Source organism: Myxine glutinosa, chromosome 6 (assembly GCF_964187855.1).
Source record: "Myxine glutinosa chromosome 6, kmMyxGlut1.1, whole genome shotgun sequence".
Lineage (NCBI taxonomy): Eukaryota > Metazoa > Chordata > Myxini > Myxiniformes > Myxinidae > Myxine > Myxine glutinosa.
In genome coordinates this window covers 55,533,948-55,556,446 of record NC_136266.1, presented here as the reverse complement: position 1 = coordinate 55,556,446, position 22,499 = coordinate 55,533,948, and the positions used below count along the sequence as shown (strand labels likewise).

Below are 22,499 nucleotides of genomic sequence, written 5' to 3'. Positions count from 1 at the left end.
AGATCCGGGATCGGATATGGCTCGTAGAATTTTTAAAGTGATTCTTCATTATTGGGTGATAGTTCCAAAAACGATACATAGCAGGATATCTCAAAAAGTTATGGATGGATGTGGACGAAACTTGGTGGACCGGTTGGGTGTCTGACAAGGACAAATAGATTCGATTTTGGTGAAGATCTGAATATGGATTCGGATAGGAGAATTATTTAATTTTAAGTGATTTTTCACCATTGAGAGATCGTACGAAAAACGATATATAACATGAGATTTAAAATAGTTGTGGACGAGCTAAACTTTGGGGATGAGTTGGTTAGGTGACAAGAACAAGCAGATAATATTTTGGTTCAGGTCCGAATCCAGATCCGGCCTATCAGTGGGATACAAAACAAACTGTTCAGCCTGGTGGAGGTATGCATGCTCTCTACTGAGTGCCTGTTCTAGTTCACACTGTGAGTAGCTTCACGTGATATCCTGCTACCGTTCACAGGTAAACAATGCTTCGCGGGATATCCCACCAGCTGCATAACACCTCATCCCCGGGAGTTACTGTACAGAATGAAAACACTCCACAGTATCTGTTAGTGCAATTAGCTGTCTCCCTTCCCCCCCCATTGAAACAATGGCACGGCATTCATTCGTGGATTTTCATCGACATTCGTGGATTTTCATCAACCTTCGCGGATTATCGTCGACATTCTCGGGATTTGCCTCACCATTTGGGAATTTTGCCTCGCCATTCGCGGTTTGTTCCTCGCTATTCGCGGATTTTCACGATTCGGGAACCAATCCCCCCTCTTTCCATTGAAACCCCCCCCCCTCCACCCCCCCCCCCCCGCATTCTCGGTTTCGCAATTCGGGGCATTTCCCAGGAACGTATCCCCTGTGTATAAGCAGGGTCCGACTGTATGTGCTCCACCAAGTGCCGTTGTAGTTACTTCAAGCGTCTACCCATGAATATCCACATATCTCCTACAAATGCTTTCCCACTTTCCCATATGGTTCCTGTCCAGGCCATTGGTACTCGTTTTTGTGTGAATTCCCTTTCCTCTTTGTGTATGTTAATCGTTGTTTGACTGTAACACTATTACCATTTGTTGTTTAGCTGTTCGATCATGAGCCGAGGCCCTTCCATAGATGGTGGGTGGACGGGTTATTTTGATTACTACCATTGCTTCTAATGTTTTGTTGTCTTTTTCTTCCATGACAGTTAAAAGACCCTGGGTACCCAGGACACGTGTGCAAAACTTGATGGAGATCGGCCATGCCATTTTGATTCTATACTCTTCATCCACACATACTGTACATACAGAGAAGTGGCATATTTTAATATGATGTTCTGGGTTTAAAAACATCCCCTTAAGCTTCATATATCCAGAATAACGATTGCATTTAATGTTGCATGTCCAATCACATCTTTTACAGGATTTGTCTCCAGGTTCAGATTAATTTTTATCCTTCACCCACCTGTTTCTTCATGGTGTGGAGGCATGTCTGTGGCATCAGGCCAGGCCCATGATGTGTCATCTTCTGCTCTTGCTTCACTAGGCTCCTCTGGTCCCCTGCCAAAATTATCTGGCTCAAGTGGCACAACTGTAGGTTCTACAATTGCAATATCATGGTAAGCACTTCCCTCCTCAGATGGAAAAGCATATCCGGGCCCGTCTAGTGACCGTTCAGAAGTGTGTGCTTCTTGATAAACTTGTGTGGGGTGAACAGCACCATCAGGAAGGTGTCCGTCAATTAATGTACCCATCGCTTCATCTATGGCATGTGAATCCCCCGTTGCATCAGTCACACCCAATTGGATGTCAGGTGACACAGGAGAGGGATTCATCTCACCATATGGTGGTGATACATTTTCCATTGTTTCACTTGTGCCCGCTTCATCCCCATATTCATGGCTCCCTCCTGCCATTGATGAAGATATATCATGTGGCCATTCTGTAACTGTCTCTTGTGTGATGTATGGTGGCCCTTGCTCTTCTACAGTCCCTGGTTGAGGTGAAGTTTCACCTCCTTCTGTTGCACCCCAATATCCAGGTGAAATCTGCTCTCTCTCAACTTCATACTGAGAGTCCAATGAATTATGTTCTCCCTCAACCATACCCCATGGGTCATGTGACACATCCTCTTCATTTCCACTGACTGCATGTAAAGGATCAGGTGAAACTTGTTCGCTGTCTACCACAGGCCAGGAATAATGGGAGGTGTCTATTTCCGCTTCAGAATCATGATAAGGTGAGACATGTCCTCCCTCACTCATAGCCCAGGGATCAGGTGAGGCTTCTCTATCAGCCTCAGTCTCATGATCAGATGAGACCTGTTCTTCTCCAACTACAGGCCAAGCATCAGGTGATCCCTCTACATCCCCTTCAGTAGCGGGATGAGGTGAAATCTGTTCTCCCTCACTTATAGCCCAAGAACTGGGTGAGACTTCTCTAAAATCCTCAGTCTGAGGTGGAGGTGTGACCTGCTGTCCCTCAGCTACAGCCCACGAATCAGGGAGCACTTCCCTATCAGCCTCAGTCTCATAATGAGGTGAGACCTGTTCACTGTCTACCATTGACCAAGGATAAGGAGACGCCTCTCCGTCAGTCTCAGTTGAAGGACTGGGGGAAATCTGTTCTCCCTCAGCCATAGCCCAGGGATGTGGTAAAGCTTCGCTCCCAGCATTAGCCTCATGTTCAGGTAAGACCTGCTCTCCCTCACTTTCAGCCCAGGGACTAGGTGAAGTTTCTCTATCAGCCTCATACTCAGGATCTGATGAAACATGCTCTTCCTCAGCAACAGCCCAAGGATCAGATGTCGTTTCTCTACCAGCTTCTGCCTCATGATGTGGTGAGACCTGTTCTCCATCAACCATACCCCAAGTATCAGGTGAAACCTCTCCATAAGCCCCATCTTGAGAAGTTGATGAAATATGCTCTTCCTCAGCAACAGCCCAAGGTTCAGATGTCGTTTCTCTACCAGCTTCTGCCTCATGATGTGGTGAGACCTGTTCTCCATCAACCATACCCCAAGTATCAGGTGAAACCTCTCCATAAGCCCCATCTTGAGAAGTTGATGAAATATGCTCTTCCTCAGCAACAGCCCAAGGTTCAGATGATGTTTCTCTACCAGCTTCTGACTCATGATGTGCTGAGACTTGTTCTCCATCAACCATACCCCAAGTATCAGGTGAAACCTCTCCATAAGCCCCATCCTGAGGATTGGATGAAACATGCTCTTCCTCAGCAACAGCCCAAGGATCAGATGACGTTTCTCTAACAGCTTCTGCCTCATGATGTGGTGAGACGTGTTCTCCATCAACCATACCCCAAGTATCAGGTGAAGTTTCGCCATAAATTCCATCCTCAGGATTAGATGAGACCTGTTCTTCCTCAATAAATGCCCAAGGATCAGGTGACACTTGCCCATCAGCTTCACTCTCGTGGTTTTGCGGGGCTTGTTCTCCATCAACTATGCCCCATGTATCAGGTGAGGTTTCTCTAAATGTCTCATCCTCGGGATTGGATGAGATCTGTCCTTCAATCACAGGCCAAGGCTCAGGTGATGTTTCTCTCTCAGCTTCAGCCTCAACATCAGTTGAGACTTGTTCTCCCTCAAACACAGCCTGGGGATAAGGTGAGGATTCTCCAAAAACATTGTCCTCAGGATTGGATGAGATATGTCCTCTCTCAGTTACAGCCTGGGGATCAAGTATGGTTTCTCCAGCAGCTTCATCCTCATAATCATGTGAGACCTGTTCTCCCTCACTTACAGCCCAGCGATCAGGGGAGACTTCTCTATCAGCTTCAAACTCAGAATTAGGTAAGACATGCTCTTCCTCCGTAAAAGCCCAAGGACTTGGTGACATTTCCCTCTCAGCTTCGGCTTCGTGATGTGGTGAAACCTGTTCTGCCTCACTTATATCCCAAGTTTCAAGTGAAGGTTCTCCATCATCCTCACCTTCATATTCAGGTGAAATCTGTTCTCCATCATCCACACCCCAAGTATCCGGGGAAGCTTCTCCATAAGCATCCTCCTCGGGGTGTTGTGAGATCTGTTCTTCCACACTTGAACTCCATCTATCAAGTGAGCCCTCAAACACAGCCTGGGGATAAGGTGAGGATTCTCCAAAAACATTGTCCTCAGGATTGGATGAGATATGTCCTCTCTCAGTTACAGTCTGTGGATCAAGTATGGTTTCTCCAGCAGCGTCAGCCTCATAATTATGTGAGACCTGTTCTCCCTCACTTACAGCCCAGCGATCAGGGGAGACTTCTCTATCAGCTTCAAACTCAGAATTAGGTAAGACATGCTCTTCTTCCATAACAGCCCAAGGACTTGGTGACATTTCCATCTCAGCTTCGGCCTCATGATGTGGTGAGACCTGTTCTGCCTCACTTGCATCCCATGTTTCAAGTGACGGTTCTCCATCATCCTCACCTTCATGTTCAGGTGAAACCTGTTCTCCATCAACCACACCCCAAGTATCCGGGGAAGCTTCTCCATAAGCATCCTCCTCGGGATGTTGTGAGATCTGTTCTTCCACACTTGAACTCCATCTATCAAGTGAGTGCTCTGTATCAACTCCAGCCTCAAGTTCAGTTGAAATATGTTCTCCATCAACCACCCCCCAAGTATCAGGTGACACTTCTCCATAAGCATCCTCCTCGGGATGTTGTGAGATCTGTTCTTCCACACTTGAACTCCATCTATCAAGTGAGTGCTCTGTATCAACTCCAGCCTCAAGTTCAGTTGAAATATGTTCTCCATCAACCACCCCCCAAGTTTCAGGTGAAGCTTCTCCATAAGCATCCTCCTCAGGATGTTGTGAGATCTGTTCTTCCTCTCTTGAACCCCATAGATGAAGTGAGTGTTCTCTATCAACTCCAGCCTCAAGTTCAGGTGAAACCTGTTCTGCATCACCCATACCCCAAGTATCAGGTGTAGCTTCGCTATAATGAGGCTCATCCTCAGGATTTGACAAGACCTGTTCTTCCTCAACAACAGCCCAAGGATCAAGTGATGTTTCCCTATCAACTTCAGCCTCATGATGTGGTGAAACATGTTCTCCATCAAGCATACCCCAAGTATCAGGTGAAGCTTCTTCATAAACATCATTCACAGAATTGGTTGAGACCTGTTCTCCTGCACTTACAACCGATGGATCAAATGAATGTTCTCCATCAACCTCAGTCTCAAGTTCAGGTGAAACCAGTTCTGCATCAACCATAGGCCAACCATCAGGTGGGATTTCTCCATCAGTTTCACCTTCATTATGTGGTAAGACCTGCCTTTCCTCATCCCAAACCCAACGATCATGTGACACTTCTTCCCTTTCTGTCTCTACCTCATAATTAGGTGAGGTTTGTACACCCTCAATTCCAGCCCAGGAGTTAGGCAAGGCTGTGCTCTCAATATTTGTGGTGGCTTCTAACATTTGAGGCACCTCGGTACTCTCTACTATTTCTCTAAAGTTGGGGCCTTCCGATGGTTCAAAAATTTCCTCAGACACTAAGGGTTCACTTTCCGGTTGTTCACTGGTGTCTTCTGGATTTTGTGTCACAGATTGCTCAGTTGAGACATGGTAACTTTCATCGTAGTCTGGTAGATCACTGCCAACACCACCCTGCAGACCTCCATCCTCGTCAGCCTGTTCCGAGTCAGCATTGTAGAGTAGAGTCATTGCCCTTGGTTGTTGATCACTCTGTGGTGGTGCAGCCAGGGCGACCTGAGTCAGCTTAGGGAAGGAATTGTCAATCCCAGACAATGGTTCCACTTTGCTTGCACCTGCAAATAGTTTTGTTGAAGAGGAAAAACAAGAGGTTAGAAATAATTCCTTCATTTACAACTTGTATTTTAAACTTTTAAACAATGGATTAGCATTATTTATTCGACAATTCGGCCAAACACAGCCTTTATCATGCAAATGTGATATACACTCCTCAGCACTAAAATTCCCTTGTGTTTCCACTTGTAGGTATTAAATACTAGCGGAGGATACCCGCCACTTCGCTGACGCACCAATTATTCGTACTGTTTGACAAAATAAATTTACCCGTGTGAAAAGTGCTTTAACCTCAGCATTGCCCAGGTAAAAAAAAAAGGGAATTATAATAACCTCTGCCAGCACCACTAGGTGGCGCTACACGGTACACGTTTACATAGAGAATTTACGCCACCCACGGCCCTCCCGCTCACCCCGCGTGAAGCTGCGGCCACATAGCCTATGTTACCCTCACCTCCCCTCTCCTCTCCCCCACACACACAGCGGTGTATTTGTACCCCGATTTTGGAGTTTGTAACTTAAAAGATGTGGCCGTGCATAGAGCACATACAAACAAAGAGGGGGAGATTGAGAGGAAGAGAGATTTTTGCCTTTTATAGGAATAGATAATCACTAACTACGCAATTCATAAGAATTATACAAAGCATCAGTGTTTCTTTTCTCTCTCCCTCTTCCTTTTCCTTTTTGTTTATCTCCTTTCCAGTTTTGCCCAATATTGTTACCTGCAACTCCACTGTCAGTTTTATCCTGCATCAGCCTCGCCCTTATGGAAAAAAATGATGGCATTTTCCAAATATTGTTTTTACTCCCACCAGGGAGTAATGCATTCACTCGTGTCCGTGTGTGTGTGTGTGTGTTCGTGTTTGTGAACAAGATATCTGGAAAAGTTCTGAACGGATTTGGATGAAAGCTGGTGGGATGATTGCCCTTGGGATAAGGAAGAATTGATTAGTTTTTGGTGAAGCTCAGGATATTATTCCCGATCCAGGAATTTTTTGAAGGATTGTTTACCATTGGAAGATAGGGCTCATTTTTTTTTACATTATCTTCTATACATTCTAGATTTAACATTTGATATGAAAATAGTTTTCATATCTGTTGTAAATGTAGTTTAAACTCGTGGTTATGCGTTAGATCGGTGTATTTTTTTTTAGCAGCGTCGTCTTCAATGTTCTTTTTTAAAATTTTTAATAAAGACATATTCTGTCATTTTAAAACCACCAAAGTGTGTATTAGGTTTTGCCGTTTCATAAAATGTATCGTTTGATACGTATAATGCTTTAAAACTGTTTTTTTTGTTTTGTTTTTTACCTCAAGAGATATCAACATTTAGCTCAGCGAATGTCATTCGCGGTGTCAGTTTTTGATGAACTTATGAAGACTTAGTTCCAGATTTGTCAATGGCTGAGGTATATTAACAAACAAATAAAACAGATTTGGCAAAATTCCAACTTTTTTTTAAAAGATCGCATATTCACCCAGGGTTGTGAGAGGCTGAAGAAGAAGAAACCTCACATGGGCTTCCCAGACCAAATAAATAATTCTGGTTCTGGCTCTGCGATTTTCAGGTTTATTACTCCCGCCAGGGAGCAACGCATTAGATCGTGTCCGTCCGTGTGTGTGTGTGTGTTCGTATGTTCGTGTATTTGTGAACAAGATATCTGGAAAAGTTCTGAACTGATTTGGATGAAAGTTGGTGGGATGATTGCCCTTGGGATAAGGAAGAATTGATTGGTTTTTGGTGAAGCTCAGGATATTATTCCGGATCCAGGAATTTTTTTTGGAAAAATTTTTGGGAAAGATTTTTTCTGTTTTACTGCATTAAAGCTTTTATTCTTATTCTTAAATGATGTTTTTCTCCTCTAATTCCGAGATATATCAAAATAAATTCTCTGACAGTTAGGGCTTACTTTCTTTTTCATTTATTGTTTTGGGGAGAGGGGATGTTAAACAAAACGTATTATTCCAACTAAACCCACGGCGGGAGGATGCGCTCTACTGAGTGGCGTTCTAGTTGTCCTTGTTTTTCCAATGACGTAGACCAACTCCAGTCCTTTTAATGACTAGTTTTCCACAAATAGGAAATCTAACGGACTATATTTACTGTGAAAGAATATTTTGCTAATTTTATGCCACAAAAAAATGCCCCCCCCCCTACTCCCCCCCCCCCCCCCCCCCCCCCAAGGAAAAAAATTAATATTTTAGGATTTCATTTTGTCTGGAAAGTTGGAATTTATCTCAGTAAACAGATTACAGAGCCTTAAAAAAGTATTCACATGCCTTGACTTTGTTCACATTTTGTTATGTTACAGCCTGAATTTACAATGGATTAAATTGAGATTTTTGTCACTGAACTACACATAATACCCCATTGCTATTGTAAATACAGACCTGTCCTCAAACTGTAATCTGATGTTCACCCCATATTTTTACCCCCAGCTTATTCTCAATGGGATATCCATATTTTTGCTTGGGACCATCTATATAATACACAAGTCAACATGGAAGAAATGTTGACGGCTACCCCACCTGCATGCACAGAGTTTCAACTAGGAAATGAACAACTGAGACAAAAAGCATCGGAGTAGACCAACAAGTTCTGTTTGGTGCACGGTCGTAAAATCAAACAAAAAAACAAAAGGGAAGTATCTTTTATGATCATAATTCCTCCAAAATAAATGTACGTAACTCACATAAACAGGGGATTTTCAGTGCAAAACACATAAAGTTGGACTCAAAAATAAAGGAAGGATCGACTGAGCTTCATTTCACCAACAGGGGTCATTTTTAAAACACAGACTTCCGGAGCTCCCAATTTATACTATAAGAGAGCCGTTTGCGTTTCTCCCCGACTCCATTCCTTAGTGAGTGAAGGGAATTGTTTTAGGCCCCTACAAAAAAAAGAGAAAAATAAATATTTGATTTAATCAAAATGCCAACAGGATTAGAACAGGAACAGGTAACGCTGGGTGGGTGCTCCTGCTAGAGTTCTATAAAAGGTCAAACCCAATTTGCACCACAACCAAATATACTCTCTGCTATGAAACAAACAAAACCCAACACATAATTGGTGTTGAAGCGTTTTACTTATGCGACATTAGGGGATACGGATGAAGGGAAAACCTCTGAAAGAGATAAATGCTGAATAATTACATGCCCATTTGATCGTCCTAATCACGTAGTGCTGCTTTGTGGCAAATGTTTTCACATACAGTCATGTGAAAAAGTAAGTACACCCCATGTAAAATTTTGCCTTTTTCAACATATTTCAACATACAGCTATTTGATCTTCATTTCAACAAAATTGATAGATAAAGGTGATATAATACAACAAATTTCATGAAACATTTACATTTTGCAGTCCATTGTATAATTTAAATAAACATAAATGCAAATTTCGCATGTGGAAAAAGTAAGTACACCCATACATTTATCACTACTTAAAATAGCTAAAATTAGAATCACGTGCACCAGCACAGGTGCAAATGATTAGAACATCGTTTGAGAGGATCTTGGAGGAACCTGTCTTATTTAAACCTCAGACATTTAGTTTGGTTTGCTCTTTGTTGTTGAAGTGTGCGTCGTCACCATGCCTAGATCAAAAGAGCTCTCTGAGGCCTTCATAAAGAAGGTTATAGATGCCTACGAGTCTGGGAAGGGATTTAAAAAGATCTTCAAACAATTTGAAACCAATCATTCGACTGTCTGGAAGATCATCTCCAAGTGGAGAAGATTTCAAACAACTGCCAACTTGTTCAGGCCAGGCCGCCCCAGCAAGTTCAGCCCGAGAGCAGACCGCAAGAAGCTGAAAGAAGTCTCTAAGGACCCCAGAATATCATCACGCGACCTACAGGTAGCTCTTGCCACTGTTGATGTCAAAGTGCACGAGTCTACCATTAGAAAGAGGCTGCACAAATTTGATCTACATGGGAGGTGTGCCAGGAGGAAACCTTTGCTGTCCAGAAAGAACATCAGGGCAAGACTTAAGTTTGCCAATGAACACCGAGGCAAAGACCAGCACTTCTGGAACAATGTGCTCTGGACAGATGAGTCAACGGTAGAGCTATTTGGCCACAGTACCAGAAGACATGTTTGGCGAAAACTAAAGACAGCATTTGACCACAATAACCTGATACCAACTGGAAAGCATGGTGGCGGAAATATTATGGTTTGGGGCAGCTTTGCTGCATCAGGGCCTGGGCAGCTCACCATCATAGAATCCACTCTGAATTCTTCATTGTACCAGAGGGTGCTTGAGGATAATGTGAGGCCATCTGTCGGAAAGTTGAAGCTCACTGAAGGTGGACCTTGCAACATGACAATGACCCTAAACATACCAGTAAATCCACCAAGGAATGGCTGAAAAGAAAGAAATGGAGGGTTCTGGAATGGCCAAGTCAAAGCCCAGATCTAAATCCCATCGAGATGTTGTGGGGGGATTTGAAATGAGCTGTGCATGCAAGAAACCCCTCAAACATCGCACAGCTGAAAGAATTCTGCATGGAGGAGTGGCCAAAAATTTCTCCCAGTCGATGTCAGAGACTGGTAGACAGTTATAAGAAACGCCTACTTGAGGTTGTTTCTGCCAAAGGGGGAAATACCACCTATTAGAGCCAAGGGTGTACTTACTTTTTCCACATGCGAAATTTGCATTTATGTTTATTTAAATTATACAATGGACTACAAAATGTAAATGTTTCATGATATTTGTTATATTATATCACCTTTATCTATCAATATTGTTGAAATGAAGATCAAATAGCTGTATGTTGAAATATGTTGAAAAAGTCAAAACTTTACATGGGGTGTACTTACTTTTTCACGTGACTGTAGGTATCCAACGTGGAAGTACCAATCTCAATACTGGGTATCAGGTATGTCCAGCTCCAGCAGCAATCACTGGATTGAGGTCCAAAGAGTATGTTGGTAGTAATCTGGTCAGTTTGAAATCGATTGCGTAGATAGGTCGTGTTAATCTATCGATCTGTTCTGAGCGGGAGTCATTATCGAGGGATGTCCACTTATTGGCATTTCTCTTGTTGATCCAGTGTCTTGTTGGCATCTTCCGAGGTCATTACAGTTCTTCTCCTCACATTAAAGAGCCTTGCATCATGGCTAATTGAAGGCCCTGCTTTACGGTATTTGATTTGTCTCATGATTTGATTCCTCTCATATTCTGACAGACTGGCATTGCTTTCATAAAATGGATTGTTAATCCATTATGATGTGTTTTTCAAATGATTCACATGCTGGCATCTCAGGAAGACTGTTTGAAATTTGCTCAGAATGCCTCGCGTTACCTCCAAAAACCTAGGAGTGCATGAGATGCACATGCTGAATGATTATTGCATGGGGCAATTGCGTAATGTGGAAACTTGCAAATCCAGTGTTCTGCGCATCCCTCGTGTCGAAAAGGCCCTTGGAACAAAAGCTGGAATAGTCCTTCAACAACTGTATCAATTCTACATTTTCATTTTTTTTTATGGCAGAGAGTATACAATTGTGTATAGAAGGGTGCTGTCAACTGCAGAAAATATGTAAAACGACATCCTTTTCATGCAGAAAAATAAATGAAAACAAAAATGGAGGGGACCTCGTAACAAATATAATCCCTAACTACAAAATTCCTAAGAATTACACAAAACATCAGTATGAAGGAAATTAAATTAAGGGAGGTAATAAAAGTATAATATTCAAGACAATTTGTTGTTGTTGTTGTTGTTGTTGTTGTTGTAGTAGTATAGTCCAGGACAGTTATCTTGAACAGGCTGTGGCACCGAGCTAGCTGATTGATCTCCTAGGAGTGACCCAGAGGTCCACCAGATCTAAGATGGTGTACCCCCATTTGACGAAGTCAGGACCATGACAGAATGAGAGAGAGAACGAGAGCGAGAGCAAGACAGACAAGAGGGAAAGGGACGGTTCATGGGGACCGATCGGCACTCAGACCCTGACCGTGCTGCCCTGACAAATCCGGGCAGCAAGGAATAAGGGGGAAGATTTGGCCCCTCACTTGCATTGGGGGGTACAACCACCACGAAGAGGCGTCCCCGATAGTTGGCACGATTGGTAAGGAACAATGGTGAAAGTCCATTAAACCGCATGACCGACTTCGCATTGTAATGTAATGGGTACGGTTTTTCGGATTTGGTTGTAAAATTGACGACCCACTGATGAAATGGAGTCGATTGCATTGGCCAACAACAAATTTACTACTGAGGTAAAAGTATGTGTCTTAAACTAATTTGAGTATGCCGATTTTGAATCGGAAATCAGAATGAACCCAGCACGTAAGGACTTTTAGTTCCAGAAAAAATTGAAAATCTAATGTCACGTGTTTTGAGTGTTCTTTTTAATACTGTGAATACTTCAATATTATAATATTATAAAATTATATTTAAATATTATTGTATTTCAAATTGATATGAAGAGACGAATGTGTCTGGACAGTGCAGGCTGCTGTTGCTATGTATGTGGCAAGTTTATGCCCCGTACTTAACGGAGAAAACATAACCATTTGTCTCAAGGTTGCATGCAAGCACGACTGTGGTTACAAGGCGATGCCAAAATGAAGGCTGGAATATTTATTGGACAACAAATTCGGGATTTATTGTCCGATCTAGTCTTCCAGTCAAAGCTGAACTCACTGGAGCTGGCTGCATAGGAGGCTTTCAAACTAGTATTCCACAATTTCCTGGAGACCCACAGAACCGTACACTTTGCCCAGTTGACTCAAGATATGATAAAGGCCTTTGAAGAAATGCGTTGCCGTATGTTACTGAAGTTGCATTTTCTTCATTCACACTGGGACTTCTTTCCAGCCAAACTCGGTGCTGTGAGCGATGAGCATGGTGAGAGGTTCCACCAATATCTATCTATAATTCCAGTAATCTCTGTGTGTATGTGTGTGTGTCTGTGTGTCTGTGTGTCTGTGTGTTTGTCTGTGACCGCTGTTTCTCGACAACCACGGGTCCGATATACTTGAAACTTGCCAGGTATATTGCTGGGGACCCGAGGATGTGCCTTTTCAAGGTTTGAAATTAATCGGACAAGTGGTTCCCAAGGTATGGTCACCGTACTCGCAAGCCGTTCGCTTTGGCTTTGCGAATGGACCAAACCATTTCATGTAAATAGAGGGGGGGGGGGGGGTTCTACTGTACTCGCAAGCCGTTCGCTTTGGCTTTGCGAATGGACCAAACCATTTCATGTAAATAGAGGGGGGGGTTCTGTGGTCGTTACTGCCACGTGGTTTCAAAGTTTTTTTTTGTTGTTGTTGTTTGCACTTTGCACGCATGTTTTTTTGCATCCACGTACGGGCACGCCCTAGTATCAGCAAAATGGAGACGTGCTATCAGGGGCGGGGTTTTTTTTGTGTGTGTACAAGATCGAGGCTCGTGTAAGAGCTAACATTAATCACAAAAAGACAAACAAACAGACTGGCTAATGAACATATCACCATTTATTAAAAAAATTCTCTTGTCGATGGAAAAGTTATCAAAACTAAACTTGATGAAAAAAACAGGAACAAAATAAATAAACAAATTAATAAATGTAAGTGCTTAACACGTGTTCTCCATATCTTCTTATTATAATAGAGCAAATGTATATAGTTATGTCGTTTTGTCGCTATGTTTGTCGCTATGTTTATATGCGACGAAAACGTCTTCTTCTTCTTCTTCAAATAAAATTACCACCCTCTTAATTAACCCTCTTAATTGCGTTAAGACTGCTGAGACCACTCATACCTTTGACGACCCTTTAATTCCCCCAAGACCCTTCAGACCACCAAGACCCCTGAAGACCCAAAATACCCTGAAGACCCCCAAATACCCCAAAGACCCAAAACACCCCAAAGACCCAAAATACCCTTCAAGGCCCTGACGCTCAAAAAGACCCTGAATACCCAAAAACCCAAAAGACCACGAAGACCCAAAACACCCCGAAGACCCAAAACACCCTGAAGACCCAAAACACCCCGAAGACCCAAAACACCCCGAAGACCCAAAACACCCCAAAGACCCAAAACAACCCAAAGACCCAAAACACCCCAAAGACCCAAAGCACCCCAAAGACCCAAAACACCCCGAAGACCCAAAACACCCGAAGACCCAAAACACCCCAAAGACCCAAAACACCCCGAAGACCCAAAACACTCCGAATACCCAAAACACACCGAAGACCCAAAACACCCCGAAGACCCAAAACACCTCGAAGACCCAAAACACCCCGAAGACCCAAAACACCCCGAAGACCAAAAATATCCTGAAGACCCCAAAAAACCCGAAGACCCAAAACACCCCGAAGTCCCAAAACACCCCAAATACCCAAAACACCCCGAATACCCAAAACACCCCGAAGACCCAAAACACTCCGAAGACCCAAAACACCGCGAAGACCCAAAACACCCCGAACACCCAAAACACCCCGAACACCCAAAACACCCCGAAGACCCAAAACACCCCAAAGACCCAAAACACCCTGAAGACCAAAAACACCCCGAAGACCCAAAACACCCCGAATACCCAAAAGACCCTGAAGACCAAAAAGACCCCGAAATCCAAAAGACCCGAAGACCAAAAATACCCCAAAGACCCAAAAGACCCCGAAGACCCAAAAAGACCCAAAGACCCAAAATACCCTTAAAGGCCCAGAGGATCCAAAAGACCCTGAAGACCAAAATGGCCCTGAAGACCCAAAAAACCATGAAGACCCAAAAAACCATGAAGACCCAAAACACCCCGAAGATCCAAAACACCCCGAAGACCCAAAACACCCCGAAGACCCAAAAGACCCAGAAAACCCAAAACACCCCAAAACCCAAAAGACCCCAAAGACCAAAAAGACCACGAAGACCCAAAAAGACCCAAATACCCAAAATACCCTTAAAGGCCCAGAGGATCCAAAAGACCCTGAAGACCCAAATGGCCCTGAAGACCCAAAACACCATGAAGACCCAAAAGACACCGAAATGGTCAAAGATGCCTACCCCTCTGAAACGACGTGTGGTGAGGTGCGCGGAGCGCGCCGAGTCATGCTAGTTCTTATAATAAAGGTCTGTGGAAAATTTTATGACAAAAGCTCAAATGGTAAAAAAGAACAAAAAAAACATGAAAGCAATTACAAAACCCAGTCCTCTCACTGCATGCTGGACGGGCTAAAAAGGCCTATTTGTACTTACTGTGACTTTTTGACCTTTGACATTTTGACCTAATTATAAATTATGAATCTCCATATTCTCATTATAAAGACTTTTTGAAAATTTGATGACAAAAGCTCAAATGGTAAAAAAAGTTATGTCCTAGACAGAAACATACACACACACACACACACACACACACACACACACACACACACACACACACACACACACACACACACACACACACACACACGTACATTCACACACACATACACACAAACACGCACATATGCACACATACATACACACACATACACACATGTACATTCACATGAACACACACACACACACACACACACACACAGTCACACATACACACACACACAACACACAAACACACACACATACATACATACATACACACACACACGCATACTGACAGACACAAACACACATACAAACACACACACACACACACACACACACACACACACAAACGACTGCAAAACCCAGTGTCCTGCTGCATGGCTGACGAGCTAATAACATAAATACCAGAAGCTCATTCACCACATCATCTGTGTTTTCTTATTTCATACATTTGGTGACTAAAGGGTTTTCTTTCCTGTTTGGCTGGGGAGATTTTGGACGTCTGCTTTTTCACAGGCATTATATAATGTTCATCCAGAGGGGGCCTTAAGGCGTAAAGTCAATCACAATTTGAGGACTAGCATCACCTGCACGTCATACCATGGAGGGCAGCAGATTAGCCCCTCCCAGGAGGTCACGAATGAGCCATCTGAGCTTTCACTGACAATCCATCAGTGAAACGATCATTCTCCTGAGACTTGTCGCTCAGTTTCCAAAACCTTAGAATACAAAGCCATAAAACTACTACCTTTAGCCGGATGTGAACCTACAGCCTCTGGGATGTCAATCCATTATCCTTACGAAGAGACCACCCATTGCTTTATTGGGTAAACAAAACCGGGTGGTTTATGTGCTTTGCCTAGAATTATATTACGAGGAAATAGATGAAAACTACAGCTAACCCAGGGTGTTGGGGTAGAGTTTGATCATTTACCTGTTGCACAGGCGACGTAAAGATTGATACAATCATGCTACCAGGAAATACTCAAGGTATACCTTTGAGAATGGTTAATTAATCAGACTTCACACAAGCACTGAATGGCCTACTCTTTTTGAAGGCACTGTGGGATCCAATACAGCTAGAAATACTTGCTTGGAGGACCGGCCAACCAATTATAAGGATAATGTTGATTGGATGCTGAAAGTAAAAAATAATTGTTTCCAGGCAGTTTTTTGGGCACCCAGAGACCCCGACCAGGGCAGTTGTGTTTCCAGAGCAGTCTCGCGATGAGGAATGCACTGGGTGGTTTGATATGAAGTTATCAGTGGTATTCGGAACTGGAATCTAGAATTCGGCCAACATGCCAGCACACGATGGCCTAATGTTTATGAAAGACACCCTGGGATCTTTAACGTCCACCAGCAGCCAAGCCGTGCAGACGGTGCGGACCCCTCTCAACATCCCATGTGACTAAGAGTACACTCTTTGGAAAAACCTGCAGGCAAAGTACCAGGGGAACCGTTTTTTTTATCGGGTAAGCATGTAGTCCAGAATAAATTAACCTTTCTTAATCCACAAACCCAAACTTAATATACAAAAAAAACATATTGTTACCTCCGCCACCAAAGGTGGATGGAGGTGATGTTTTCATCCCTGTCTTTCTGTCTGTCTGTCTGTGAACAAGATACCTCAAAACGTTGTGGACGGATGCGGACGAAATTTGGCAGAGATGTCGTTTATGGGACAAGGAGGAAATGACTAGATTTTGGTGAAGATCCGGATTCGTATCCGGCTAGTAGAATTTTTATTTGTTTCTTTACCATTGGGAGAGGGGGCCAAAAACGATACACAGCAGGATATCTCAAAAAGTTATGGATGGATTTGGACGAAACCTGGTAGGGATGTTGTCTGTGTGACGAGGACTAACAGATTCGATTTTGGTGAAGATCTGAATATGGATTCGGATACGAGAATTAGTTAATCTCATGTTATTCTTCACCATTGAGTGATTGGGCTAAAACTGATACATAGCACGGTATCTCAAAAGGTTATGGACAGATTTGGTGGAAACTTGGTGGAACGATTGGGTGTTCGACAAGGATGATTCGATTCGATTTTGGTGAAGATCTGAATATGGATTCGGATACGAGAATTATTTAATTTTTAAGTGATTCTTCACCATTGAGAGATCGGACCAAAAATGATTATGTAACATGAGATTTAAAAAAGTTATGGACAGATTTGGTGGAAACTTGGTGGAACGATTGGGTGTTCGACAAGGATGATTCGATTAGATTTTGTTGAATATCTGAATATGGATTCGGATACGAGAATTAGTTAATCTTATGTTATTCTTCACCATTGAGTGATTGGGCTAAAACTGATACATAGCACGGTATCTCAAAAGGTTATGGACAGATTTGGTGGAAACTTGGTGGAACGATTGGCTGTTCGACAAGGATGATTCGATTAGATTTTGGTGAATATCTGAATATGGATTCGGATACAAGAATTATTTAATTTTTAAGTGATTCTTCACCATTGAGAGATCGGACCAAAAATGATTATGTAACATGAGATTTAAAAAAGTTATGGACGAGTTATGACTAAACGAGGTGAATGAGCTGGTTAGGTGACAATAACAAGCTGATTTGATTTTAGTTCAGGTCCGAATCCAGATCCGGCCCATCAGTGGATACAAGGTAAACTGTTCAGCCTGGTGGAGGTGTGTGCTCTACCGAGTGCCTGTTCTAGTTTGAGCGTTTACTTACCACGAACACAGAAGGCGCCAAAGTGCTCCTTCCCATTAGGGAACTGGGACTGGCTTTTGTCGATGAATACATTATGGACTGCTGCGTAAGACCCGCCACAACGAGGCCGAGGGTGCACGATAGGATAGCGCACACTACCATCCGCCAGCCAGCCCGGACTGCACACATCGAGCTTTGAGAAGTGCCAGGCCGCATGTAGCTGGCCCACACTCGCAAGCTCCGCACCGCTTTCCCTGCACCGTTCTCTCGCCGCCTGAAGGCTCATCCCACCCGGAGCATTTGCGAAAAAGACCTCACCTGCAATATCATAAAAGTCAGCAAGTTAGCCAAGTTGAACTTTCTCCTTCGTTTGTTCTACTAATGGCAACAAAATGGACGACACAGAAACAGCACAGGTAGTCAGGGTTTACCATCTTCCCGATCGACGTAGCAATACACGTCGTATCCTTTCTGTGGCTGCACCGAACCGTATGTGCGGACACCAGGTTCGTCCAGCTTGTCGCCATCACAATTGGCTCTGGGCCGAACAATCGGGTACCTTTGGGAGTAAAGGTGGGGGGATGTCAGTGATGCTCACACTGTGCTTAAAGCTCGACGTTCTTATTATCACCTTTTTAAAATAACCTTCATGCACAAATTAATTAATATCTCATTGCCGTAATTTGACTTCATAAATTTACATGGAAATCATAGTGGTGTAAAGTACCAATCAGTAAATACACCATGTTGCCCAAAACGATGAAAATGGACGGCACCGACCAAAAATGAGAGTTATTAGTTACCTTGGATACTATGATGACATACCTACCAATAATGAGAGTTATAAGGTACTGGGGATACTACGATGACATACCTACCAATAATGAAAGTTATAAGGTACTGGGGATACTACGATGACGTACCTACCAATAATGAGAGTTATAAGGTACTGGGGATACTATGATGACATACCTACCAATAATGAAAGTTATAAGTTACTGGGGATACTACGATGACATACCTACCAATAATGAGTTATAAGTTACTGGGGATACTACGATGACATACCTACCAATAATGAAAGTTATAAGTTACTGGGGATACTATGATGACATACTTACCAATAATGAGTTATAAGTTACTGGGGATACTACGATGATATACTTACCAATAATGAGTTATAAGTTACTGGGGATACTACGATGATATACTTACCAATAATGAGTTATAAGTTACTGGGGATATTACGATGATATACTTACCAATAATGAGTTATAAGTTACTGGGGGTACTATGATGACATACTTACCAATAATGAGTTATAAGTTACTGGGGATACTACGATGATATACTTACCAATAATGAGTTATAAGTTACTGGGGATACTACGATGACATACCTACCAATAATGAGAGTTATAAGTTACTGGGGATACTACGATGATATACTTACCAATAATGAGTTATAAGTTACTGGGGATACTACGATGATATACTTACCAATAATGAGTTATAAGTTACTGGGGATACTACGATGATATACTTACCAATAATGAGTTATAAGTTACTGGGGGTACTATGATGACATACTTACCAATAATGAGTTATAAGTTACTGGGGATACTACGATGACATACCTACCAATAATGAGAGTTATAAGTTACTGGGGATACTACGATGATATACTTACCAATAATGAGTTATAAGTTACTGGGGGTACTATGATGACATACTTACCAATAATGAGTTATAAGTTACTGGGGATACTACGATGATATACTTACCAATAATGAGTTATAAGTTACTGGGGATACTACGATGATATACTTACCAATAATGAGTTATAAGTTACTGGGGGTACTATGATGACATACTTACCAATAATGAGTTATAAGTTACTGGGGATACTACGATGACATACCTACCAATAATGAGAGTTATAAGTTACTGGGGATACTACGATGATATACTTACCAATAATGAGTTATAAGTTACTGGGGATACTACGATGATATACTTACCAATAATGAGTTATAAGTTACTGGGGATACTACGATGATATACTTACCAATAATGAGTTATAAGTTACTGGGGATACTACGATGATATACTTACCAATAATGAGTTATAAGTTACTGGGGGTACTATGATGACATACTTACCAATAATGAGTTATAAGTTACTGGGGATACTACGATGATATACTTACCAATAATGAGTTATAAGTTACTGGGGATACTACGATGACATACCTACCAATAATGAGAGTTATAAGTTACTGGGGATACTACGATGATATACTTACCAATAATGAGTTATAAGGTACTGGGGATACTACGATGATATACTTACCAATAATGAGTTATAAGTTACTGGGGATACTACGATGATATACTTACCAATAATGAGTTATAAGTTACTGGGGATACTATGATGACATACTTACCAATAATGAGTTATAAGTTACTGGGGATACTACGATGATATACTTACCAATAATGAGTTATAAGTTACTGGGAATACTACGATGATATACTTACCAATAATGAGTTATAAGTTACTGGGGATACTACGATGATATACTTACCAATAATGAGTTATAAGTTACTGGGGATACTACGATGACATACCTACCAATAATGAGAGTTATAAGTTACTGGGGATACTATGATGACATACTTACCAATAATGAGTTATAAGTTACTGGGGATACTATGACGACATACCTACCAATAATGAGTTATAAGTTACTGGGGATACTACGATGACATACCTACCAATAATGAAAGTTATAAGTTACTGGGGATACTATGATGACATACTTACCAATAATGAGTTATAAGTTACTGGGGATACTATGATGACATATCTACCAATAATGAGAGTTATAAGGTACTGGGGATACTATGATGACATGCCTACCAATAATGAAATTTATAAGTTACTGGGGATACTATGTTGACATACTTACCAATAATGAGTTATAAGTTACTGGGAATACTATGATGACATATCTACCAATAATGAGAGTTATAAGGTACTGGGGATACTATGATGACATACTTACCAATAATGAGTTATAAGTTACTGGGGATACTACGATGACATACCTACCAATAATGAAAGTTATAAGTTACTGGGAATACTATGATGACATATCTACCAATAATGAGAGTTGTAAGGTACTGGGGATACTACGATGACATACCTACCAATAATGAAAGTTATAAGTTACTGGGGATACTATGATGACATACCTACCAATAATGAGAGTTATAAGTTACTGGATACTATGATGACATACCTACCAATAATGAGTTATAAGTTACTGGGGATACTATGATGACATACCTACCAATAATGAGAGTTATAAGGTACTGGGGATACTATGATGACATACCTACCAATAATGAGAGTTATAAGTTACTGGAGATACTATGATGACATACCTACCAATAATGAGAGTTATAAGGTACTGGGGATACTATGATGACATACTTACCAATAATGAGAGTTATAAGGTACTGGGGATACTATGATGACATACCTACCAATAATGAGAGTTATAAGGTACTGGGGATACTATGATGACATACTTACCAATAATGAGAGTTATAAGTTCCTGGATACTATGATGACATACATACAAATAATGAGAGTTATAAGTTACTGGATACTATGATGACATACCTACCAATAATGAGAGTTATAAGTTACTGGATACTATGATGACATACCTACCGATCATCAGGGGGAGCGACTCTGCTTTCACTGTACATACCATACAGTGAATAGGGAATGTACTGCACATGTACAGTGTACTGCAAGCAGTGTGTACAGTGTGTTTGTTAAATATAGCACCGTTCTCTTCCCAAAAAGTGAAAGCCGTTTGAGGAAGCTTTCACAACTAACGTGGGATCCAGACTTAGGGAGTTTTGTTAACTCGGTCACACCTGAGTGTAACTTTCACACTGCACTCGCAAACATCTGACGGACGTGAGGCTGCCTTATACTCCCTCGTCCGCTTATTCCCTGAATTCTCCTTTAGCCGGGAAGACACTCGCACACACAATGAGCCCTGTGAAACGACTCTAATTGAAAGGCAGTCTTCCCCATGTTGTTTTCCTTGTCATTTTGAGTGCTCGGGGGTCGGTGCTTGGGAATCGGGGGCATTAAGTCGGACCAGCCTCGTGTTGACTCATGTCTTGGGTAGACAACCCTTGGTCAGGGTCAGAATAGGGGTTCACATTTCCGTTAGCTTTGTGCTCGCGAAACAAGGAAAGGACGGGGGTTGAGTTTAGGGGTTAGGGCGAATTAATCACCATCGTCGTGACGTATCCGGTTGTTCAGAAAGCCGGCTCCTTGTCTTTTACTTCCGAAGGGTCATAAGTTGGAGGCGAAAGGAGCCTGACTGTTTTTACACCATGTGAAAAGGATTGCACATTGGGAATCCTGAATCCAAGAATCTTCTTCATTCACATTGACAAATAAGTTTTGAAAACAAATTAATTATCAGTTTTCTATATTCCAACGAATTAAAGATACCGCAGCATGTGGAATATATTCTTCCACCCATTCCCCGCATCCCCCTCCCTTAGCCACCATCAGACGACGGATCGTATGATAAATAAAGAATTACGTGACATGAAAAGCAATAGCTCAGCTCAAAGACAATGAGAGCAGAATGTGGAAAACCTCCTGTTCGTAATTAGTAGACGACCAATGATACGGATTGAATTTTTGAACTTCA

The 22,499-nt window shown here is 42.1% G+C and overlaps 1 protein-coding gene across 1 annotated transcript in view; it reads right to left on the bottom strand.

Moving 5' to 3' along the window:
* The window catches only part of LOC137429798 (uncharacterized), a 99,100-nt gene that overhangs the window by 42,936 nt on the left and 33,665 nt on the right, over positions 1–22,499 (bottom strand). The window contains exons 4-6 of the mRNA XM_068120051.2: positions 18,182–18,309; positions 17,772–18,068; positions 1,465–5,775 (exon numbers count right to left, since the gene is read on the bottom strand). Of these exons, the coding sequence (XP_067976152.2) occupies positions 1,465–5,775; positions 17,772–18,068; positions 18,182–18,309 (4,736 nt within the window). The remainder of the gene's footprint in view (positions 1–1,464; positions 5,776–17,771; positions 18,069–18,181; positions 18,310–22,499) is intronic.